This window comes from Notamacropus eugenii, chromosome 1 (genome assembly GCF_028372415.1).
Source record: "Notamacropus eugenii isolate mMacEug1 chromosome 1, mMacEug1.pri_v2, whole genome shotgun sequence".
In the NCBI taxonomy this organism is placed as follows: domain Eukaryota; kingdom Metazoa; phylum Chordata; class Mammalia; order Diprotodontia; family Macropodidae; genus Notamacropus; species Notamacropus eugenii.
The window spans coordinates 388,293,219-388,318,989 of record NC_092872.1 but is presented as its reverse complement, the minus strand read 5'-3'; the positions used below and the strand labels follow the sequence as shown (position 1 = coordinate 388,318,989).

Genomic DNA, 25,771 nt, shown 5'->3' with positions numbered 1-25,771 from the left:
CTATTGTATGTGTCAGTTGTGGGGGAAGTGCTAATTCACCTATAACTTCTGAAGAAACTCCAAAGGAAAGACACTGCTGATCAGAGATCAGGCCTTTCCTACATACTGACTTACTCAGGTTTCTTTATTCCCCAGGGTTCTTGGTCTTCCTCAGTATCTCTCTCTCTCTCTCTCTCTCTCTCTCTCTCTCTCTCTCTCTCTCTCTCTCTCCATTGTCATATATAAAACATTCTGTACGTATACATATGTTAGACACAGTAAATATTGGTAATCTCCTCTATATGGATGCTCTCCCCATCACTGTAGACTGAAACCTATCCATATCTTCTCATTCTGTGTGATTCTTACCTATTTAGTCTCATAAATCTTCATTAAAGGATCCACCCAGAATGCTGGAAGCCTTCTCTAGAATTTCTAACATTCTGTGGGTACTACTGTAGTATTAGGTCAACCCATATGTCTTCTACTACATAACTGACCCACTTCTTTTTCCTGTTATATATTTCATATATGTATGTATGAGTATATATGTATACATACATACACACACATATATAGCCACCATATAAGATCTTTCATGCTTTACAAAGGATATTACAAAAGTGTTAGTGCAGTTTTAACCTATTATGCTTAAAAATGCACTAAGATTGTTGGAACACTCTGTATAACATCTTTTTTTCCCTTCTCTGATTTCATGGTTATCAGGAATGGTTATAAGAAATTTAGTAGTGGTTCATTCTACTAAAGCACATCAGAAACTGGTTTGCAACTTATAGTTTTAGACAGTTGCCAGTAGAGCACTGAGAGATTGTAACTCCCTCAGGGTCACACAGTCAATGTATGTCAGAAGGAGGATTTGAACTCTAAGGCAGACTACGGGACTTGAAGTCAGAAAAACTAGGGTTCAAAATCTCAGAAACTTACTAGCTGGCAAGTCAGTCCAGTTCTTAGAGTCTTAGTTTCCTTTATTGGTCAAATGGTGTTAATAATACTTGTATCACTTACCTCACAGATAGTTTGTGTATGAGGAAAATAGTTGGTAAACTTAAAACATTATGCAAATGAGTTATTATTAACCACGCAAGTAAAGTAAAATGAATAACTTTTAAGCTTTTTATTGTAATTATCACTAGTAAGGTTGCAGTAGGTAGTTCAATAGCCTGTTAAAATTCATGGGAAAGAAGAACTTTTTCTAAGATCTTTCTGATTAAAGCCTATCATAGAGACACTTTCAGTTTTCCGTCCTTTTCTATCCCTCCCTTAGATACTTATTACAGTGAGAAGCAATCCAGATTAAAGGCACAAGGATGCCCAGGAGCAAAGCTGTGAACAAATTTGGCAGTCAAGTCTTCCCTGGTTATATAGAACAAAACATACTCTCACTCTTTATAAAGTATAGAGATATGACAATTTCTATAAAGAAACTGATTTTTTTTTCAAGATTTCTCCCTGCATCGTAAGAAAATTCTTTTCTCCCTATTGTTTAAATATACAAATAATCACCCTCCAAGCTTATCTTTCAAATTTACATGGATAACCTGGGGGAGAGAGGACTAGGATGTAGAGGTTATATCTTCTCACTTTTTTTTCTCTCTTACTTCTGGGTTGCTGGAGATTTATTAGGAGCCAATAGAATGCAAACTTCTTGAGGGTAAAAGCTGTTTTTTTCTTTGTATTCTCAACCTCTAGAATTGAACTGAAAAATTAAAGCGATATTTCCTGCTGACTGACTCCTTCAAAAATGCTCTTCTCAGATTTTGGCATGCTTTCTGACTCTGAGTCTCAGTCCTGTTCTTGTCGCCTATTCTACGGATATGGCAAGGGCTTGGAAATTTTGAGTCTTTCCTCCTTTCTCCTTGTGTTAATCATTCAGCCTCAGCAAGTTGTGGTATATTCTCTCTTATGAGTCTCCCACTGAAAGAACAAAACAATACCCAAGCCAGTACTTGGTATAACCTGAAGAGGAAAAGGATGCCCAGACAGCTTAGAGCTGTGGGGCTGTGGTGCAAGAGCCAGGTCAGTGTTTGCCTGCAGTTAGGACACCAGCAACTGAAAGTCAGGACAATGGGTGCTGCTCATTGAGACAGCTCCTGGGAGCAATTATTCCCCATATATTCCTGTTTTCCTGAGTCTCAGGTGGATCTGAAAACTCTGGCCAAGGTAATACAATCAAGAAGGAGGGGGAAAGGATATGCTCCTCCTCTCAAGCTGGATGAGTATTCCCAAACTCTGCTCAGGGATTCATTTGGGGCATGAGAGAGAAGAAAGAGAGGGAAAGAGAGGCATGCGCGTGCACACACACAGAGAAAGAGAGACACAAAGGCAGAGGAGGGAGAGAAAGGAGATACAGAGAGAGAAAAAGACATAAAACTGCTCAATACTCCTAAATATGTTTATAAATTCTCTAATAAATTCCTATCCCAATGTCTCAGCATGGTGGTTAGTAATCCCAGGTTCCAGAGTGCAAGCCATTGTGTTCAACCAAGAAGGAAAGGCTCATAGCAAGAACTGTCATTGACTTTGTATTTTGAAAGGACCAGCATAGTTATATTCAGATGAGCTTATCATAAGGTTGGACATGGGGTGATGAATTCTTGGACCACTGTGAATCTCAAATACCATTCATTAAGTTATTGAATGTTTTTGATTGGTAGAAGAAGTATACACATTAACTACAGCTCCTGGAAGTATGAGGCTGGTATACCTTCAAATACTCCCCTTAGTGGATTTCCAAACCAAAGGCTGAAGTAAGAAAAAGGAAGTAAACTTGGATTTCAGGGTCCTCATTTTGTTCAGCAGAAGCCAGAAAGGTCTGGAATAATTCTTGAAGAAGTCATGAAACCCTTGTAGTCTTCATTGTTCATTCGAGGTTATTCTTTTAATATTTCACTCCAAATCTGTGATTTCATTAATGTGGTTACCACCTACACCAACAAAGATTTTTAACATGAATAAGCTAAATTTAGTAGACTGTATTCAAATTAGAGAGACCAAAAGAAATCCTTAATTGGTGACTGGCCTTCTAGGCTGGTCATCAGAGAACAGACGTCTAGTCAATTGCCACATGGCCCAACTGGAAGCTTTTCCAGCTTAATGGAACCTGCCAGAAATTTTGCTCTGGTGGCATAGCATACTTTGAAAATTTAGAGTCACCTCCAGGGGTCAATGAGGCATAGGGTGAGGGAGGACTTGAGTGGCAGATTAGAGATTATATATAGCTAAAAAATCACGAAGAACATTACAGGGGAATAACACATCTACTGCACTAATACTTTTCTCATTCTGCTTGCCAGTCCCATACATTCAGGAGACTCATTTAGGAGACAATGAACCTCACTCTTTTTGACATATGGCAGGAGCAGGAGTTGGCGTGGGTTTGTTTATTTGTCTCTTTTAAGAAAGGGGGAGGGGAAATCCATCTACCAAATAAACAAACAATGAGGGCTTATTGTTGTGGTTGTTACACTCCAGAACAGTTAACTGAGGCGGGGGTGGGGTGGGGGAGGGAAGAGAGGGTGGGAATGGACCTGGAGGAAATAAACTCTCTCCAGCATTTCATGATTCATAAACGCTGGAGATTGCTCAACAGAACTGTGTGTGTGTGTGTGTGTGTGTGTGTGTGCATGTGTGTGTGTGTGTGCTCGCGTGTATAGATGTGTGAAATGAGCCCGGGGCCAAGAGCCCGAAAACGTGACCATAAGACTGGAGAGCAGGAGGCATTCTTTACCGGGTTTAAAGGAAGCAGCCTCCGCTGCTCCTGATAGGGTCCAACTACACCACATTCATCAGTCCCAGAATTTGCTTAAATAGAAAAGAGTTTTATTTCCATGAGCATTCAGCCTAGCCAGAAGGGAGAGAGGCAGCTTCGACCCACCAAGCCCCAGACCGGCCCCTTCGTAGATGCCCTTTCTCCTGTCTCTTCTTTGCTCCATCCCCCAAAGCGCGAACATCTCCCCCACCCCCAACAGAGAAGGGACAAGGGGAAGAAAGAGGGGCGAAGAGGGACCAGGGGTGCGCACAGTCAACTTCAGGAAGGAAAGTCAGGCTAGCAGATAGGCTTGCGCTCTACGCTCCAGTTTACTTTGCACCCGATTCCCCTTGAATGGTCAAAGCACTAACCAGCACCCACCGAAGAGAGATGCAGTTTCTCCGCCTCCGAGCGAGTCTTCACCGTTACATCGCGAGGGGTGGGCGAGAAGAGAGGGGACTGTGCATATTAAGCATATTTTAGCTAGTGGCCCTGATGGGCTTTTCCATGGCAAAGGAAACGCTGTTATAATCATCCCCTTCTCCTCCCTGAAGCCCCTCTTGTAGCCCTCCCCGACTTTACTCCCTCCACTCCCCCACCCCGCTGCCCGGCCTTCTTCCCCACCCCCTCCTGCCTGCGGTCACCGGCCTAGCAGCCTGCGTGGTTCGCTCGGCACTTTGGGTGCAACTTTCGCAGATCTCCCCTGAGGTCCAGAGGAGGAGATGTTAATGAGGGGGGTGTTACCCGGCGTGGCGTCAAAGCGGAGCCAGGAGCTGCGATTGGCTGTGATTGGGCGGAAGGATGACGCTATGCAAATAGCGAGGCGGTACTGCGAAGCTGGAACCACGCCTCCTCCCCATTGGGGTTAGTGTGCTTGTGTTTAGCTCTGGGGAGAGTCAAACTGGATTCCATAGGGAAAGACTGCAAATCACTTCTATTTTAGCAAGGAAAAAACAGAATCTCCATCCACCAGGGTCCACCCCTCTCTTTCTTTCTCTCTCTCTCTCTCTCTCTCCTTTCTTTTCTCTCCCTCTCTCCCTCTCTGTCTGTCTCCCTCTCTCTCTTCTTCCCTCCCCCTTTCTCTATCCTTCTTTCTCTCTCTTTCTCTGGTGTCTCTCGCTGTCTCTAGCAACCGGCGTCCTCCTCATCCACACGCTTTGAAAGGAGAGAAAGATCTTTGGTTGGGAGAGGAGAGGAAAAAAAAAGAAAAGAGAGAGAAAAAAACTTGCCTGTTGTCTGTGGAAAATGACACTTGATGTAGCCAAGCCTGCAGCAGCTCCAGTTCAGCCTATTGTTTCTTAAACTGCCATCAGAGGGGTTTTTTTTTTGCCTGCTTCTTCAAGTGAAGGGTACCTCTACAAAAGGAAACTCCAGCCCCTCAAGTGCTCCACCGTCTTGTGATCACTACAAAAAAACAAAAAACAAAAAACAAACAAATCAAAAACCAAAAAATCCACTCCTAACCAAAACCAACCGATCCAACAGCAACAACCCCCCAACAATCAAACGTACAACTCGTTTTTTCTTTTTTCTTTTGGTCTTTGCCTTTTCATTGGAATTTTTCCTTTTTTTTTTTTAAATTGCTGTGTTGTTTTTTTTAATTTAAAATTTGCTTTCAACTCGCTTTGATCCGGTGTGAGTTCATCTTCTCAGAAAAAAAAAATTTCTGGCTGGCGATTTTCTTTCTTTTTTTTCCCTTCCCCTCCCCCTTAATTTTTTTTTTTTCTGACGGGAGAGGAGATTTTCCCCCAAAAAAGGTTGTTTTCATGTTTGGGATCCAGGAAAGCATCCAAAGGAGTGGAAGCAGTATGAAGGAAGAACCGCTAGGCAGTGGAATGAACGCTGTGCGGACGTGGATGCAGGGAGCCGGGGTCCTGGATGCAAACACAGCCGCTCAGAGGTAGGTAGAGGCTTTTGCAACAGCATCGGTGGCTTTCTCTCCTCTCCCCTTTCCCTCCGGCGTAGTTTATCTCGCTGTTCTGCGGTGGGCAAGATGATAGCTTCTCCGAAGGGTCCAATTCGGGCACTTTCCCTCCCATCTCTGTTTTTGTTTTTATTTTGATTTGGTACCGAAGAAACGTTTCACTAGAATGTGAGATGTCTGAGCTTTCATTCGGCTTCCTTCTTTCCTTTTTCTTTCTTTCCTTCTTTCTTGTTCTTTTTTTTATCTTTCTTCCCCTTTTCTCTTTCTTTCCTTCTTTCTCCTTCCTTTCTTCTCGGTCTTGTTTTTCTTTTTTCACTTCTCTTTCCTTTCTTTTTTTCCATTTTTCTTTCTTTTCTTTTTTCAACTCAATTTCCTCTCCTCTTTCCACCTCCTTTTTCTTACTTCCAATTTTCTACCTCTTCACTCCTTCCTTCCTTCCTTCTTTCCTTCCTTCCTTCTTTCTTCCCTCCCTTTCTCCATCATTCTGGTCAATACCAGCTCCCAATCTGAATTGTGACATCTTCTAATTGTCTTCCAGTGTTCTCTTCCAAATCAGAGTAGTCCCCTCTTCCTATTCCTACCTCCAGCTCAGAGGGATGGAAAGTAATGATTGCAGGCTAGGACCCAAACATAGCTGAAACAACTGAAGTTTCCCATGTCCTTTCTTTGGGATGTTGGTCTCATGTGAGAAGTGGCCTGCTTTTTCTCCTCTTTTTTTTTTAAAGTAAGGCCACTAGCCTGGCACGGAAGGACATGGCAGGCCCAAGCAGAGTCCAAGGGTGGAGGGTGTGTGTGTGTGTGTGTGTGTGTGTGTGTGTGTGTGTGTGTATGAGGGGAAGGAAGAGATGGCAAAAGGTAAGGTCAGGCCAAGTACTGGGAACTTTGCCTTACAAAGCTGTTCCCATCATCTATCTAAGAGGGGTAGGTGGGGAGGAGAGGGTCTAGAGAAGGTCAGGAAGAGTATGAGTAATCAAGGTAAATTGAATGGGAAGCGAAAGTATATTTGTTTATGTATTTAGGGGTGGGGTGAGGGAGGTGAAGCTGGAGATATGAACCCAGAGTGCACTCTTCCATATCTCCAGTGTTTTTTGGGGTGCAGTACACAGGAACTTTAAGCTTATCTAGGTGTTCCTGAAGGAATCAGATTTTATTACTTCAGGAATGTTGATGTGTGGATTGCAATGGAATAAACTTTGGCAGGACAGCAGTACTGGGGCTTCCAAATTCTGTAACTTTCTGGGGGCCTATTTTTGGAGACAATTTGATTTGTGGTCCGGAATGGCTCCATGGACTGAAAAATGGGGGCGGGGGGTGGAACTGGATTATGCGGGGATATCTGTCAAAAGGTAGGCTGACCCGAGATCTGGTGTAGTTGAAGTCTATCTCTTCATCCATTCCCATCTTCCACCAGAGCGGGAGATGGAATGTCTCTGGGGCCGAAAGAGAAAGGGAGAAAGAGATTTATATTTAAGCTTCCCATCTTACCCACAATATGAGATGTGTTCCCTGAACCTTGACATAAACCCTCCACTTCTGCTTCTTTTTCTACCCCAATTTACCTTAGGAGAAGAGGTGTTTTTTTTTTTTTTAAAGTAACTTTTCATGACATGCATACACACATACACCTTTCATTCCTCTTTGACAAGTTCGGGAAAGATCTCTGAGCTGGGGATAAAACCTGTGGCTAAAAAATAATGCCAAACTCCCCAAGGTAAATCCGGGGCGGAGGGAAACTCCTTTACGTTTTGGAAGTGGGAGACTGTGTTAGGGAGGTCGGTACTCATTTCTTCCCCAGGGGGTGAAAGTGGGGTAGGTTGCAGGGCTCCCACTTGGGCATTTCGGCGTAGATCAGTGTGTGAATGTTGGGGGGCAAATGGCTAGTGGGCTGTGGGTGAAGATTGCGGTTGTGTCAGACTTGGCTTCGCTCTCTAATCTCTCGGTCTCTTTGGCCACAGTGGGGTGGGGCTGGCCCGGGCTCACTTTGAGAAGCAGCCGCCCTCCAATCTGAGGAAATCCAACTTCTTCCACTTTGTCCTGGCCCTCTATGACAGACAGGGGCAACCCGTGGAGATCGAGAGAACCGCCTTTGTGGGGTTCGTGGAGAAGGAAAAAGTAAGTGGGGCGCAAAGGCGCATAGCCAGCCCGACTGGTTGCGTTAATCCTTTTTCTGCCGCATCCCTTATCCCCGTGCCGGAGGAAGCGTCTCCTTCGCCTCCAGAAGCCCCACTCCACGATCCTTTGGAGGTTAAATTCAATCACTCAATGCATTACAGAGCAAGGCCCACAAAGTTTCCCTTCCCTCCTGTGATACTGCTCCTATTCGAAATAATAAGCCCGGGCATTCAATATAGTGTCTCTTTCAGCAAAGTTATCCAGCCGTTACCCCAAGTTGAGGAACGCGGTGTCCTGTTAAAGGCGATGTCACCTAGTGTTTCCTCTGCCTTCCACTATGATCAGTTCTGAAGCTGCCCAAGTAGCTGGAGAAAAAGGGAAAGGGAAAGAAGGGAACGATTTTAGGAAGCCCTTTTTCACTCCTGGCTTCTGAGTAGGACGATTATTGTGCCCTCGAGGCTCAGATCATTTATCCAGTAGCCTGAGCCTGGAGAGATTTGCCCTCTTTTGGAAGGTGGAAGAAAAAGTGAAGGCGGTGGGGACTGACAGTGTGGAGACCCTTGTGTTTGTACCTCTGTTTCCCTTCCTCCAGTTCCCCTTGGGTATCTCCGCCACCTTCTCCCGGGTTGATCCAAGCCAGGAAAAGTAGAGCAAGTGACCTGGAGTTAGGCAAATGGTTCTAGTTGTGGTCTCTCACCCTCAACCCCAATTTTTCCCCCCTGTTTGTGCGTCTTGTGGAAATCTAGGAAGCCAACAGCGAAAAGACCAATAATGGGATCCATTACCGACTCCAGCTCCTCTACAGCAACGGTGAGGCCCTCAGCACGTTCCAGGAACACCCCCCTCTCCCCCCGCCCCAGTCATTCTCCTTTACCCCTTTCCCAAGGTTTCATATTCAGGTCAGGAGCTCCTTGGAGCCTGAGAGCCCCAGGAGTAGGGTAGCTGGCCAGAGAAAGTCCCAGCCCATCAGGTTCATCCCTTTAGCTTTCTTTTCTATTTTAGTTTCCCATACTGACCGCTTCTCCCCCACCCCCAAACATCCCTAGGTTCTTATACCTAGCTCCAGGGGAGCTTAAGTAGGCAAGTAGAGATGGCAGTCTGCTGCCAGTCTCCAATTCCCTCCTTCCATCCTGGTCAATGGGAGCATTTTCTCTGGAGCGGTTCAACTCCAAGATTATCGAGGTCCTTAGGGGCCCTGGTTTGTCACTCCTTCTGGGCCACACTCCCTTTCACTCCCCATACTCTGGGGTGTCCCTTTCCCCCTAAATCCAATAGGGCCTCCCAACATTGGGGAGCAAGGCAAGACTCACTCGTTGCCCCGTCCAGTAGCTTTTCAGGTCTCCAGCCCACCTCTGCGGGTCCAGGGCCTGGGGCTCTTGTTTTAAACCCCTATGGAGATTATCTCCCGGCTCTCTCTCTTGGTACCAGGTTCTTTGACGCCTTGGAGTTTCCTAGGGGGAATCAGTGGTAAAAAGTGAGGGTGAACAGCCCTGGGTTTGGGGGGGTGATGGTGTTGAATTTGGTGGCAACAGAGGGGCTTCACGCCAGATCCTCTGTGAAGGGTTAAGGGAAGGTCTCAAACCATTCAGAATAATTCCTATTCCTTTTCTTGAGTTAAAAAGAAGAATTTACAAACTTAATTTTGTCCCTTCCCGCCCCTCCTTCCCCCCCCATTCCCCTTTTCGGTTTGTTTCAGGTATAAGAACAGAGCAGGATTTCTACGTCCGCCTTATAGACTCCATGACTAAACAGGTAAGTTGGCTTCTTAATTTTATGGTGCAAGCCGCCTCTCTATACTGCATGCCTGTGTGCTAAGCCGCCCGCTGCTCCTTGACCTGGTCTTGGGCTCAGTAGTAAGGAGCCGCGGCTGGAGGGATGGATGATGGGATTGGTGATATGAGGTGATGGTTGGGAGATCTCTGGTCAAATTTTGCATTGGGGAGCAATTTAGGCTTAGCAAGGAGGGGCGAGAGGGAATGTGTATCCAAGCTTCTTTCTTTTTCGTCAGGGATTTTCTTTTCCCTCGGGGAAGTCACAAAGCTAGGCACCTAAGGACTTGAATTTGCCAGTTCTGTATTCCATCTCCTCTTCTCGGCCCCCTCGCGCCTCCCCACCCCCCAATCCCGGGAGGGAGCTAGCAAGCTAGGGGCGGGGCCACCTGCGGCCACTCCGAGTATCCCACCTGCGGGAGTGGGGGTGGAGGAGGGCTGCGGCGGCTTGAGGGGCAAATGCCAGGTGCAGGTGATGAGGGGGGCCGCAGTCTCTTGGGATGTCCAGAGGCCCCTCCCCTGAACGCGCGTCTCGGCCTCTTTAATTAGGTGCCATTAGTTGCCGAGCCAGGGCAGCCGGGGGAACTAAAGGGCTGAACTTTCTCTGACCCAGCCTGGGCATAGCTGGGGGAGCAAAGTAGGGGCTTTTCCGAGGGGGACCCGAGGTCTGTGTGATCCTTGGTCTCCTTCCGGTTCTGAGGAGAGTTGACTGAATGGCATCCCGAGATGAGGGCAAGCATCAGGCTCTCCTTTGCAAGTTCAGATGAGGGAGGCCAGGGAGCCTCAATTGTACGGGCATATTCTGAAGAAAAATCCTCCAGCTCTTCGATTGGCAGAAAGCCAGGCAGCATGAGCGAGCTTGTGGTCTTAAAGGTGCATAAGCTGCATTTCTTTAAGTTTTCCAACACGCGAGTGTCAAACAGTCCACATTAAGGCTGAGTTATGGCTTAAAAGGTACAATTATGAGCACAGTCACAAAAGGAGGCCTGGTGTTTTAATTAGGCACGGGAGCTCTCTCGTTAGAGAAAAAGTTTTAGTTTCAGAATTAAACAGCTGGTTCGGTACCAGAGAAGGGGCTTTGGTATCAGAAAAGACAGGGAAGGAAAGCTTTGTTTATTTGGAGGTGTGTGTGTGGGGGGAACAAAAGGACAAAGAGGGAAAGTTATCCATCTTACATCAGTCAGTAGTGCAGTGGGATATTTATCATTTATTTACAGTATTTGTGGTCTCTTTATGGTAGCCTTCTTAAAAGGGAATGTGGTTTGCCCTATCCTGTATCCAAGAGTTTCAGATCGTTGTAGATTTGTTTGATGGGAGAAAACAAATCTTTGTTTTTAGACAGAGTATACACCTTGCATGTGTGTTTTATTTTTAGTCTGGTAAGATGTTGAAATAAATTCCAATTATTCATTAAGGATTAATTTAATAACAGCTCATTTGATTGACATCGTTTCCCAAATAGAAAACATGAGTATAATATTCTTATCTACACGGTAAATTGTGTTTTGAATTTGAAACTCTTATGAATCCTTATTGAAATTTATCTTTAAAATAGATTTGTTGAAGATTCAGTTATTATTCGATTTAGGGTTAGGATTAGTAAATCCAACTCATATAGATTTAAACTTGGACCTGTGTTCTTTAATTCAAGTTCTTTCATCAGATGGATTAGCCTCTTTCTTTTTGAGATTGTTTTGTTTTCCAAAAAAGGCAAAAGCATACCCCTGAAAAACAAAAAACAAAACAAAATAAAAACCTCTCAAAACCCCAAATCCTGCCTTTCTGACAACAAAAATAATCTCTTGTGAAGTTTTGTTCTTGAAAACTGTCTTTGATACTCCTGAATATCTTTTTTTCTGACATTCTAACTGCAGGGGCAAAAGAAGAGAAACATGAGACATCATACATAAGCTAAACATATTCATTAGAATTTAATTAGTTACTGACTTAATACGTAGTATGAAACTATAAGCTCACAAATATTTAACAAAATTCAGTGTGGCCCTGAAGATCTTGTTCCTCCCCCCTTGAGAATAAATCTGCGTATGTTCAAAATAATTTCTTTGACTCAGAAATAACCACAACAACATTCGATTTTGCCCCTCATCATAGTGTATGATAAGCTACAAATACAAAGAAAGTCATCAAGAATTTATCCACATATGATTTTTACAAAAAACCATAACAGCAGTTAACTTTGAAACTAGTTTAAAACATGAAACCTTTGATTTCTGTAGGACAATGAACCCAGATTCATTTTCTTAACAAGGTTATTGTGGCTAAGAAAAATCTTGACTATGGCATTGTTTGACCTCTTGATTTTTCATCTGCAACCATTAGCCTGTTGGGAGAAAGTTATAGTTTCTCTTAAAAACGCAACATCCGTATGATGAAGTACTTGTGGTAGAGAGAGAAATATTCACATGAGATTAAAACTACTAATTGAAATTAATTAAGATTTTTGGGAGAAGCAACAAAGAACTGTAAAATTAATCATCAATACCTATTTTAACTTTCTGAATTTAGTTTGACATCAAGAAAAAGGCAATTTGTAGTAAGCCACCTGTTTGCTTTCATATCAGATACACAAACAATAGTACACTTGCTGAAATTTTCTCCTTGGAAGGTAATACCTGCATAGCATCTAGTGGATTTTTGATTACATAGAATAACAGCAACTATCTTGGAAGCAGTTACAGTTAATGTAACAGTATCTAGAAAGTACAATATAATGATGAAGTATAACCTTTCACAAATGTGACAATATAATTTATATTTTAGCTTTAATGAGTAACACAGAAAATTTTCATTTACCTTCAAAATATCCAGTCATAATTAAACACTAAGTCTGACTTGATATTTGTTAAATTTTAATTCAAGTTAAATATACAATGGCCCTCCAGTCAGATATTCTGTATTCTAATAGCAGACTTGAAATAAGCAGGCTAATTAAATGATTACATTTAAGTTAAGCTCTTTTAAGTAGATCAGGTTTTTTTTGATGCTAGAAGCACATATTTGCATTCATGATAATGTAATTATAATGATATAAGGAGTTCTGGTAACACCACAAAGTATCAATGATCAGGATGACATCCTGACCATCCTTGTGTACCCTAATAATTGTCTTGTTCCTCTTTACACTTGCTCATTTCACAGTTGCATTTTTTCACATGTGTGAAGTCACATCCCTGATTCACAAAGCTAAGATGAACTCAAAGGGACATTTTAAGGAAATTAAACCCGTTGCTAATCAGGCTCTCTTCATGTTCACATAGAAGGCTTTTGAGCTAGAGTCTGCCTCCTTAGAGCGATGAGACCAACCAAGAATAAATTCAACCAACCAAGAAGTACTGATATGACACAATAAATTCACACTTTTCAAAGTGTCTCATTAAGCTAGTTGGGGGCAGAGACTTTAATATTGGACCAAAAAAAGAGAGAGAAAATTAGAAGGTTTATTATAGGCCAACATGTATAATGAGACCCCACCTTTCCTCTCCTAGTCATGAAATAATATTTTTCAAAACCCCCTTCCCTTTTCCAAATAGAACATACTGGAGAGGGTCACTTCAGGGAGAGTTATTCAAATCAAGTTTAGCAGGACTAAAAATAGGTTGTTTTTTGTGTCATTGCAGTTTTCCGTGTTCCATTAGAGAGTATGCATAACCCTGCAGGATCCAAAAGTTTGTAGCTGTTGCTCACAGAAACAGCCATCATCTACTGCAGAAGTGCAAATGAACCTTGTAGGGGAGGTCTGAGGGTTAAATGTGCTTCATGCTTTCATGCTGCATTCTGAAATGTGACTAGGAGAGCTTCAGTAAGTCACTTAGCTTAAAAAAAAATCATTTGCCACCCCCCCACTTCCTCCTCCCATCTTGCTTTTTTTTTTTTTAAACAGTGACAGTTTGCTATGAGGAGATAGTGAACAAAAAATCTAGTGAAAACACAAGGGGTGCGTCTTAAGAATTTCATCTACTACGGTTCCCTTTTCTGTGTGCGTATGGATATTAAGACAGGTGATGAGGTTGAGTTCTAAAAAAGTCCAGCTACAGTGGGAGTTCCAAGCTATAGTAATGAGAAACCTTGTCAGATTTCTCCTTCCAGTTAAACTATCTTTTCTAAATTTGTTTTGACTTCCCCAATACTTTAAACTATTGATGCAAGTGCATTTTTTTCTATTGATTGCTTCATTATATCCTGCCACGTTCGCATAGATTTGATTAACAGCCTTTCAGCACATAGTTCATTGGTTGATAAGCACATTTTTGTTCTATCAATAAGTTCTATAGGAATTCAGTAGACAGAGAGGTTGATTTCAAATGTAAAAAATGACAGGGCAAGTGTACAGGGAGCCAGATTTTCACAGTTTTCTCATCCCTTGGTGATATGTCAAAAACACAGGTGATTTTAATTTTCTTGCACATAGAGGAATGAAGAAGTTTGGAATTTTTATGCATGATCAGGACCTGTGTTTGGGAAAATGTAAACTCATCACAGTGGAAAATGTGTTGTTTGGAGTCTGGGGGTGAAAACAAAGCTGATGATTTTGGAGAGACTGCCGGAGCCAGATGGCCTAGTGCATTCCCAGTCTGGCAGTCCAACTGCTCCCTCCTGTATAATATACAGCCATTTGTTCGGGGATATTTACGCTAGAGCTGTTTCCATGTGAATGTTTGAACAGCATTAAAAATGAACATATTAGGAATAATACATTTATTGAGTTTGTATGGATACATTGATAGCTTTACCTATAACAGAAAGTGATAAACAGAGTTGGGATAATGGTGAATTTTGTTTATAGTTGTTAAACAAGAAGCTATTTGGAATTTGATTCTAGATGGCATATCGCTAACTTATTGTGATATTAGATGCATGGAACCAAGTGGATATATTCACATAGATTTAAATATACTTATGGTATGGATAAAATCCTGTTGTTTCTTCTCAGGAAAGAAATTTGGTGACCCTCTAGATGAAAGACATTCTTTTCTTCTGATACTTATAGGATACTTAGTTTTTTGAAATATAAACGATGTATCCTAAAGTCACATACTTTAAAATCAGTGCTGTGATGTGACTGAGCAATGAACTGAATATATTATTCCTTTGCTACTTTGCTAATTCAGTTCTGAAAACAGGCCTGCTTAGATGCTAAGCTGAAATTTCATCTTTGCAATTTGTCTACCACTGGTCGAGTGAATGAGTGGGGGAAAAAACTTTTAAAATATTCTTTCTATAATGAATGTTGGAAATACCATTTGAAATTATTGTTTAGAAAAAAAATGTTTGATTTGTTGGTTTCTTTCCTGGTGCAAATCAAGCTGTAGCCAGAACCCCTGTTTCCTTCTCTCTATATTTTCTAGGCCTGCATTATAACTACATCTTTAATGATGAGCAGAGGAGATTTTGAGGCTGAATATGTTGTTTAATAGCATAGTGTAGTTACATTGTAGGTGTTCGTATTATTTTACGATTAGTTCCAGTTTTTGGTAATTTGCTACCAAAGGGTCGACAATCTGTGCTCATAGGCTTCTACGGTCGCCATTTCTGGTTGAAGGAGTTACTTTGTACATTTGTTTGTGAATTTGTAACTGTATGAGGTGGCAAGTGAGGATCCAGCTTATTACGGTTGGACTTTTATTTGTATGTGTCCATAGGTATTGGAAACAGGCTAAGACATTCAATATTGCATTTTGACTTGTGGGAAATTAGAAACATTGTTGCTATTAGGTAGCTGTTATTTACCAATAATGATCTAATTGCTACTGCTTAATTTCACACCAAGACTGACTCTTTTTAAGTCAAGAATTTTAATGTGATCTAATACCAAAGTTAGTAGAACCAACGTCAAAGGCATTGACCATTATGTATGGAATACAAAGAGTTAAAACTATGAGCAATGTAAACAAAGAAAACCGAAGTATTTAACTCTGTATTTCCTTTGGCATTCTATTGAAGTGTGATCCTGGTGTCTATTTGCACATTTATTTTTAGCTCCTCTATGTGGTTGTCTTTACAGACACAGTAACTTTCAATTAACTTCTAAAACTCGGTAACTATTTGAGAAGACTAAGAAGGCACCCACTTAAAAAAGTGTCCTTCAAAACAGCAGCAACAGTGGAAAGGTTTTTGTGTTGTTTCCATTTATGTCTTTTCAAAAAGATGCCCTAGTTTAATTTCTAATTAAGCATTTGAAACCTACAGCATTTTATTCTCCAAGTATAAAATAATCAGCAAAGGAGAAGCTATAATGTTCTGAAACTTCAGTAGTTCTGTTTTTTTTTTTCTGAAAAAAAAATTACAGAAATTGATCTGGATAAAAGCTCAGTTTGAAAGTTGTAACTGAAGTTTTTTCTTCCTCTCCAAATGGCACTTTTAATTTTAAGTCTAATTTTTGGTGCAAAAAACATTAGAAAGAAAGGGTGGTCTTCACTCTCACTTTTCTGCCCCTCAAATTGGAATCTGCTCTAGTGATTTAGACGATTTGATAGTTGGTTTAAAAAAATGGTTCTTATTGATTTTAGCAAGTTCTCAAAGCTAAAGAGAGCTTAATGAATTAAATTTCATTTTATAAGCAATCCCATTGTTGTTCTGCTACATACACTGTCAAGTAGCTGAACTTAGTTTTCCTCTTGATTTTACACTTTCTTTTACGTTGCAAGTCTCAGCCTGATTCCAAAGCAATTGATTTATTTAAAGAAAATATTTTAGTTATTTTTTTCTCTTCCAGTCTAACAGTAGCTCTTCTACCCTTCACCATTGATTAACAAATTGATTTATTTAAAACATTGTTGTCTCTGTTGCTTTTACTGAACAACGCCATTCTCACTCTGAACAGGAACATGATTTACTATGTAAGATGAATATAAGCCTTCTTCTTTGTCTCTCTGTCTGGGTCCCACCCCAGCTGTCTATAAAATGGCTACACTTAAGATAGCTGAATGCTGTTTATATGCCTTTCTGATCTTCCAGCTGATCCAACCACTTCCCAAATCTTGCTCCTATCCTAACAATGTACATTTTTATCAGGAAAAAAATTCCAAAAACTTTTCCTTATGTTTTTGCCCAAAGTCCTTCAACTTTCTTACCAGGTGTTATTACCTGGACACTTACTGAAGTGTGGGGCTAATTTGTGATAAATATTGAAAATAGGGATTTGATTTGTGGCTGTCTACTATGTGGGCAAGTTTTAGAAAATTTAAAGAACTGAAAAAACCCTAAATAAAACGCAAACCCAAGTCTTTTATGTAGTCAGCGTTCAGCTTAGGTTCAGAGGTCACCCACTGAGTCAGATGCACATATCAAACTAGACATATCCAGTACTTATACACTGGAGTTTCCTTATAATAACGTCCTCTGGGTTGAGGCTTATAAATGAAATTACCTTATAACACAGTGTGTTTGATCTTTCAGTAATGAAACCTCTTTGAGTAGGGTTCAAGTTGGACCTTGCTTACCTTGAATTCGATGTTATCATCAACAGTGTTAATCCAGGTTCTAGTATATTTAAAAGATTCCAATCCTGCCCGGAGAGTGAAGTGGCAATATCTCCCCTTTGGTCTTGCTCTCAGAAGTCATAGGCACAATACTTTTTTTTTTTTTTGCCTTGTATGAGAAAAATAAAAATAAAACAAAACCCAAAAAATCTATCCAAAGGCCAAACCAGGGAGAGGGAGAACAGACACACAAACAACTATGTGCTTTCTCTACTCCCACTCGACCCCCTGTTTCTAGCATTTTCATAACTCATCCAATTTACAATTTCAACAATTGATGTTGAAAGTGCCTCCTTTTTGGCTGTGCCTGCTGAAAACAAAGCTAGTTTAACATTCTGTGAAAAAGGAGTATTTAGAGGGAATCTAGAGCAAGTGGTATTCAGTTGCCAAAGACAAAAACATATTTTCTGGAAGATCACAGGTCACATATTATCATTTCGGAGTCAGGAATATATTTACAATGTAATATTGTCTTAATTGGATATCATGATAGGCCCAACTAACTTCCTTACCAGTACTGGGGGTTCGGGGAGGGCTGGAGAAGGATTGGCACTATCCAGGAGCAAAAGGTTCATTAAAGTTAGACGGTTTGATGTAACCAATGTGGTTTGATTTGGATTTTTAGTTAAACACAATAGTCATATTAAAATAGTAGAAAACTCCCCACCACTTATGTTTGACCTTATAAACCTTTTAACTTCCACATAATATATTCCTTCATTACATTTGTAAAAAAAAGTACAACTATTGATTCTCATGTCATTTTGTATTTGGAAGTATTCAATCCAAAATTAACATCATGTCATTACAGAATTCTATTACAACACAGCTTCAAGGATTTTAAAAAATATGTAGATGCATATACATTTGGAAGAAAGAAAAGACTAAGTTGAAAGGGAAGTCATCAAGGGTATTTATGAGAGCATGTAAATAATGTAGGGCCACTGGGATTGACAAAAAATGTCAGAATATATTTTTATGTATATCTGTATTTTCTTGTTACCCTGAATTGGATCTAAGTATATACCACCTAACCCTTTTAAGTTTTGCAGAAGTGACTATAATAAGTAAAGTAGGCAAAATAATTTTTCATTTTCTGAACATTTATATTTTACTTAGTTCATGTAATCTATTTAAACATCTAATTAGGCAGTAAAAAGAGGATGGTTTGGAATATAAGATTATAGGCTAATGTTAGAAAAATATTAACTTAAATGACACAGTGAGATACTTTAACTTGTTTTTCATTTATTGACATTTTCATTTTATAATTTGTTTATGTACAACAGAGCTCTGTTGCAGCAGCCATTTCAGTTTTCTACTCTGATGTGGACAGTTTAACTACAATTTGCCACTTATTTATACCCATACCTTTATACTTTCACTGGAATGAAAAATATTCTATAACATTTAGTTTCAAAAGCAAATCACTTTCTTCTTAAAAAACCAGTAGAAAAAAGCAAATGAGATATCTGAATGTACTAGATTAGGGTGCTATTGGGTTAATTTAAGTAGTTTTTGCTACCATGAAGTTAAGGGTTATGTAAATGTGTGAAAGTGTAATTTTATTAACAATTTGAAGTTGTGCTTCATTAGGATTATGCAGTGATACAGTGTGAGTTTACCTAAAATACATCCCAATACAAAATGCCATGAATACCAATAGCTATACCTTTTTCTTTAGCACAGATATTAGCATGTAGTGGGGAAATGTTGTACAGAGGTTAAAAGAGAGGCTACTAGGCTAAAGTCACAAGTTACATTCCTTATGAATTTAAGCAAAACATCCAAGCCTCAAGTGCTTTTATACAAGGAAAACACTCTTGGCTTAGAGTGTGGTTTAGGATTCTTGGTTCTGAGATTCAGATGAGAAGAATTTTTAGTTGAGTGTGGGCAGTCTGATGGCTCTCCCCCATTTCGAACATATGTCAGTGCATATTTCTGTTTGGGTGGGTGAGAGTCTAAGAAATGAAGCAGGTTCTCAAGCTTGTTAGAGTGAAGAAGGATTTTCCCCAAACAATGATTCACATTGATGATGACAGAGTAGTTAAATGGACTAATTTGTATCACCCCCTCTTTCCTTCTTAGTTCACTCTCCTAGAACATTTAATTTCAGGGCTGAAAGTGGTGAAGTAGTGAGGCTATTCCATGAATGCATTTTTTTTTTTTTAAACTTACAAGTAGACCAGCTGCTTTAAAATTTTTTTCAGCGAATATAATCAAAAAGTTGTCAGATATTCTGGTTTTCATCCATTCCTCCCCTAATCTCCCATCCTTCTCCCCACCCTCATCAGTGGTTTATTTTTATTTTGTAGGGTATAAGGATAGGGATAAGGATAGGGATCGAGCTTGTGATTTCATTGATATTGGGAAATTCCAGCCAAGGAACTCCTGCTGATGCAGGTCAGTGTTTTCTCTGGTAACTTACAATCACAGACAGTTGTCTAGAGCAATGAGAAGTTAAGTGACTTGCCCAATGTCATGTAGCCAATAAGTGATTGAGGTGCATTCTACTTACTGATATAAAGATATTCATAATAAATAGATTGAAATTGACTTGATCTTCAACAATATATCTTGAAACAATTGATAAAGTGAAGCATTCTGCTATATAAAGCTTCTCCACTGATAACAATAGTAAACTATTCAAGTATTATATTGTGATTTTTTTTTCAGTTGTATTCCTTTTAAATTAAAACTATGCTTATGTTTACAGGCCATAGTATATGAAGGCCAAGACAAGAACCCAGAAATGTGCAGAGTATTACTCACACATGAAATCATGTGCAGGTAAGGATTATCTTGTTTTCCTTTAATTAGCAAAGAGAAGATGAATTTGCATCTCAAATCTAGGTTGAACAGAGGTCTATTTTAGGGCATTCATTTATCTTGCTTCCATAAGACGATCTAAAAAGAACAGTTAGACATGAACACTTAGGAGTAAAGTATCAGGCATCACAGTCGTTTTCAATTATTTATTAGATTTCATCCTGAAAAACATACATTTCCATTTTGATATCACAGTATTAATGGGCACAGAACAGCCTCCTCCCTTCCTCTCTTCCAAATGAATAAAATACAATATAATCCTTTTAGTGTTAATATATGCACTCAACAACATTTCTAGTAAAATGAGTAAGGGTTCTATTGATGTCAGCAGTCGCTTTCATTTTGGTTAGACTTGAAAATTATAGTTCCCCTTTTTAATTCTCCCACTTAAAATTATGACCACTCCTTTCAGAGACATAATTTCCCACCCTGAACTGAGCACTGATTTTTCTTAATTCCGGACTGCAAATCTTAGCCATACAGTATACAATTATGATAATGTAGATAGTAATTCTCTGAAGTGGTAAGCATTTGGAGGGATGGGAAGGATTAGCCTCAGAAATATATAAAAATCCATGTTGCCTCCAAACCAGAGTCGGTATTTTGCCCATAACAAGACTGAAGGTATCTTATGAAAACAAGTGTGAGTGGCACATTCATTCATGGGTTTCTATAGGAAAACTTGGGGGACTGCCACTTATTCCTGTCTTTTATTTTTTATGAAAGTAATACCCCAGGCATATTATTTATAATACATTTTAAATAATTGGATACAGTACAAAGATGCCTGAATTCATCTGTGAAAGATAAGTGATTGATTATCCTGTCAGCAATACAAGCTCTTCCTCGAGTCCCACACTAACTGGCCCCATCACCAGTTCTGACCAATCTAGTGCCTTCCAGCAGTTTGCCATGATTCTGATGGATAGTGTCCACTACTTTTGCACCAGTAGATAAAGGAGTTTTCAAACTCAACATCAAGTAAAAGAGCTTTTTTTTTTTTTTAAAGATGCTTTATTTTGTTTTCCTGGAATTAAAATTGAAATAGCTTTGTTTTCTCCCATGGCTAGGGAAATCACAAATATTTACCCAACATTTTCCTATTCTTACCAGTCTTTCCCTTCTCTCCCCCACCAGCAACACCTTTCCCTCCATCCCCCAGCCTACAACAACAAACTTTTAACATATCAGCCTATTATTATTATTTTTAATACATAGGCATCTAGCAGGTTCTCACTTCCTTGACTTGTGAAATCTGTTAATTAATACAAAAATAGGTTGTTTTTTTTAAACTTTCAAGCAACAGCTTATGAGGGAACTAAAATTTCTTCCTCCAGTATTCTATTTGAGAAAGATTAGAGACTCAGAATATAAAGATATATTTCACAAAGGAAAATTGAACTGTATGTTTCACAATTAAACCAGCTAAATGTATTTTGTGATGGAGGACCTTTTAAAAATATTAGCCCCTTCACACATTTTGGGCCACATACTATGTTGAAAAAATACAAGCTATCCTCAATTAGCATGTCATTGGTATGGAGTTTCCATGTTCCTTTGCCTGTGGTTTCAGCCAAGCAGGTAATAGACAGCAGAATGGATCTTAACTAGATAGGCCTGCTAATATCTGTATTTCACAGATTTGCATCTTCTATCTACATGTATTTGGAACTAGATAGAATAATTCCATTCTTGAAATACTCAAAGATGCATTAGGCCTTTCACATATAGGCCTACTCTCTATTAGTGCAGTTTGTATTTTCCTTGTTTTAAAAATTCATTGGTTCAAAGTACTTTATTATGCTGGCTGGCTGACTTGACTAAGGGTGTTCTTGCTATTTTTTAAAAACAGAAAATAGAAAAAATAAAAATCTAAATCCACTGAAGGCAAATTATGATGTTTGCTACAAGGCTGAGAGAGAAAAACCATATTCAAAATGTCATATTGCTAATGTTACAGATTACAGTTTTCCTAGCTGCCTATAGATTTGTAAGGGGTACTGTTTGTTTACCAGGCCGCCATGACCCTATTATACAAATCTGTCATCTATTGTGTGGCTAACACTCTTTTAAATTGCAAATCTGATGCTCTTTAGGGGGCTCAAGGAAAAAAAATTCTCACTCTCCACACCATTCTATTTCTCTTGATTTCTTGCCTGTTGTAAGTGGAAGTTGGGATGTGCTGAATTTGCACCAGGGGTGCGAATGCGGGCTCAATTATAAGCATAAAATTAGAGTCTGTTCACCATTAATCAGCCCAGCTAATTGCTATGCACTACCATTAGCCATATGGTGTGAAAGACAGCTCGCTCTCCCTAAGATGAAATTTCTTCATTTCAGACATGAAATAGTGAGGGCTCTGGATTTCAAAAGAGCTTCTTTTAGATATTTAATTTCTAAACAACTTTCTGCAGTGCTTTCTATCAAGGCTAACTGCACAATAAAACTTTGCATTTATGGCACAAAAGCAGTATATTTATAGTATGTTGAAGCCATGGCATAGGGAACATAGAGAATTCCAATTTACAAGAGGGACCCTGAATGATTTTGCTTTGTTGCAGACAAGACAGTGAGTTGCATCTCAGGTGACTGTTTAAGTTGAAGGAATCCATTGTGCTCTGTTAATGGGGGAAAAAAACCATTTTTTCTGACTGCTTGCAGGACTTAACATCCTTAGATTATAATTATTGTTATCCTTGGAGAAGCAGTCCTTTTGCCTTGATGGCAGGGGAATCTTTTACCGATTTAATGGGAAGTTTAAAAATACTGTTGAGTAGACATTGGGTTTTTATCAGTAACTGAGAGTAAAGGTTGAAGTGGCCAGGTCCTGTTAAGAATTTTCTTAGAGTACAGGTCTGTCAGTTGGATGCATAGTCTCCTCTCCCATATTTAAATATAAACAAACATACACCGTGTAACCAGAACTATAAACTTAAAATATGTGTTCAGAGCACCCGCTGGGAGGCGTCTAATTGAGGTGTGTGGATTTGGAATTAGAAGACGAGGGTTCAGATCCTGACCCCATCTCCTATTAGCAGATCAGTTAGAGCAAGTTATTGTCTCTCTCTGGCTGCAGCATTTCCTTTATAAAACAGAGATGATGATGTTGGCATGACCTGCCTCATAGGTTGTTGGGAGGAAAAGCACCTTGTAAGTCTTCTGGTGCTGTAGAAGGATCACGAAGGGTCACATGAGGAAACTGAGGCACAAGGAGTTTAAATGAATTGCTCAGGATTACCTGATAAGCATCATAAATCAATTTTTAAAACTGAGCTATTGTTTACATAAAATTTCCATTAATCTGGGCTCTAAACAACTAGAAAGCTAAGATAAGTAATTCCAACCCTCCCACCGCCCTGTACTCCAAGCATGTAAAGATGGAGACAGCACTATGTTCAGAGGACCTGGGCTCAGAGGCTCGCTCTGCAATTTTTCTCCTTTTGAAAGTCACTTAATTAATTTCCTTGTTTTTTGTTTTTCAAATGAGTGCATTAGATTAGATGAGCTCGAAGATCTCTTGCAGAGGCAGGTAGATGGCCTGGGTAGATAGAGCTCTGGGTTTGGAATCAAGAAGACCTGAGTTCAAATGTGGCCTCAAACATTTACCAGCCATGTGGCTTTGGGCATGTCACCTAATCTCTGTTTGCCTTAATTCATTGGAGAAGAAAATTGCAAACCATTTCAGTAACTTGGCCGAGAATATTCATTGGAGAGCATTGGCATGTTATGGTCCACAGGTCAAATATGACTGAATATCCAGAATAATGCTCTGATTACTTTTTCTTAATGTATTTAACAGTTATTTACTAAGCATCTGTGGGGTAGAGAACATTATACTAGGTGCTAGGGGAGCTTGAAGGTTTAGATAAATTATAGTCCCTGACGTCATAGAGTTTATTTTCTAGTAGGTGATGAAGCCACAAACACAGATAATTTATTTTGGTAGTTTGAGAGATCTGTGCGCTCTTTAGTACAGATATCTCTTTACTGGTGAAGACTGGAAGTTACCCAGTCTTTCGCATTCATGTAATTCTCATTAGTTGATATATATTCATCTCCATAGAGGATCTTCTCAATGTACTGGGACCTTCCTTTAGCTCTTTTCATATTATATGACTACCATTCCAATGTTAGACTCTCCATATGTTATCCCTGTCTTGATATACGACTGGCCTGTATTTTCTTGCTACATGTGCCCTTTATGTTACTTCTTGTGCCTTAAAGACCAATAAATACAATATACAATATTCCGCAATAGGAGTTACAGAGAGTTGCAAGACAGATGGTAATTGATATATGTAGTGATGACCTGGAGTAGCTTTTGAATTGTCAAAGGGGGATTCAATTGGGCTCAGTTCAGTTTTAGTATTGTGGGTATAGTCTTATTTTTTAAGTTGAATAAAGTTGATTTTTTTGGGGAAAAATTAAATAAGATCGAATGAAAATCTGTCAATTGAAAACGGACAAATCCACGTATACATTAGAGCAGTGGTAACATTTTGTTAATCAGAATGTTTAGCAAATCAGAACATTAAATTGTCTAAATATTCTGGATAAAAGAAGAGTTCACTGTATCTCATTTTACACCCTTTTTTCCTGAGTTTTGGCAAGGAATAAATGCATAGTATAACCTACAGACTCAATGAACCAACAGGTATTTGTTAGATCCCTGCTGTGTGCATTGTACTGTGTACAGTGCTTTGAGGGATTCAAAGGAACAAAATGTCAGAGCTGAAAGGGGCCTTCGAGCCTGTCTAGTACAACCCCTGCATTTTACAGACGAGAAGATTGAGACCTAAAGAACGGAAGTGTTTTACCTGAGGAGGAGCAGAAAGTTAGTGAGAGAACCAGAACTAGAACCTCGGTCTCCTGTATTTTTCTCCCTCATACTGAAGTCTAATAGGGTGGCCTCTGTCCACAAGGATCTTGTACTCTTTTGGTGAATATCAGGTGACCACCCCTGATCAAACTCTTCAGGAACAAGATGGCATTTTATAAAGCACTTCATTACGCAGCACAACATAGGAGATGCAATACACAAATCCAGAGATGGGAGAAATTAATGTGGGATGGAGTTATCAGAGAAGGTTTCCCAAAAATAGAGGGGTTGAACTGGGTCTGGAGGGATGGCTAAGATTTGAATACATGGAAAGAAGGAAAGACAGCCTGTTTGAAGATTCTGGGAAACTACTACTACATAGGATAGGAACTGAGAGGGTTTCTCAGTTCCTGAGAAAGAACAAGGGTTGGTATTTGTGAGACAAGTCTGTGCCTTGTAGAAACTCAGAGATTGCAAACCAAATGTTTTCTCCCATGAAACCACCTAGAATTATATCCCACTGGAGCAAATGACTGGTAGTAAAGTTTCAGGCCTCTGGAATAAATGCAGACCCCACGATGGGGAAATATTAAATTTTTCTTGCCTCATTTAAGGAGATCCTTCTCAGCTCACTAGAGATGAGCCTCTTGGGCAAGGCTACAAGGTAGACATTCGTTTTCTTTTCCTTCTGTGTGCAGGATCCCTTGGCAGACACAGGGCTTGGTCAGCAATGCCTGTGCTGAGAGTCAGGTTCTGGGTTCACACAGCTGGGACTATTGGAGTTGATCTCTTTCAGTCCTTTTTTCCCTTAATGTAGGAATTAACTCTTCATCCTGGGACAGTGCTGGTTAGAGACCAATCAAACTTGCACCTCAAGGCACTGCTCAGCATCCTACTTCTGGAACACTCGTTTTGATCATTGCCTTAAAGAATGGGAAATGACTACATTTGGACAACCTAGGCAGCTGGGTGGTATAGTGGGTGACAGAGTGCTAGATGTGGAGTCAGGAATTCTTGAGTTCAAATTTGGCCTTAGTTATAAGTTCAAATCTGGCCTTAGTTGTGCGGCCC

The 25,771-nt window shown here is 40.0% G+C and overlaps 1 protein-coding gene and 1 long non-coding RNA gene across 10 annotated transcripts in view; one reads left to right on the top strand and one right to left on the bottom strand.

The window, feature by feature from the left end:
* Positions 1-2,509: 2,509 nt before the first annotated feature.
* On the bottom strand, positions 2,510-4,247 carry LOC140518579 (uncharacterized). Its single transcript, XR_011971960.1, has 2 exons — positions 4,130-4,247; positions 2,510-2,924 (listed from the first exon to the last, which is right to left on the bottom strand). It is a non-coding gene; the product is annotated as an uncharacterized lncRNA (long non-coding RNA).
* Positions 4,248-4,608: 361 nt separating this feature from the next.
* The window catches only part of EBF1 (EBF transcription factor 1), a 449,651-nt gene continuing 428,488 nt past the window's right edge, over positions 4,609-25,771 (top strand). For 4 of the 9 annotated variants that reach the window (XM_072630860.1, XM_072630859.1, XM_072630858.1 and 1 more), the window contains exons 1-5: positions 4,665-5,648; positions 7,628-7,784; positions 8,531-8,594; positions 9,481-9,536; positions 19,769-19,842. In XM_072630860.1, the coding sequence (XP_072486961.1) occupies positions 5,515-5,648; positions 7,628-7,784; positions 8,531-8,594; positions 9,481-9,536; positions 19,769-19,842 (485 nt within the window). In that variant the 5' untranslated portion in view covers positions 4,665-5,514. Of the gene's footprint in view, positions 5,649-7,293; positions 7,384-7,627; positions 7,785-8,530; positions 8,595-9,480; positions 9,537-19,768; positions 19,843-25,771 lie in introns of those variants that run through there. The other 5 variants (XM_072630862.1, XM_072630861.1, XM_072630865.1 and 2 more) reach the window with 4 other exon arrangements.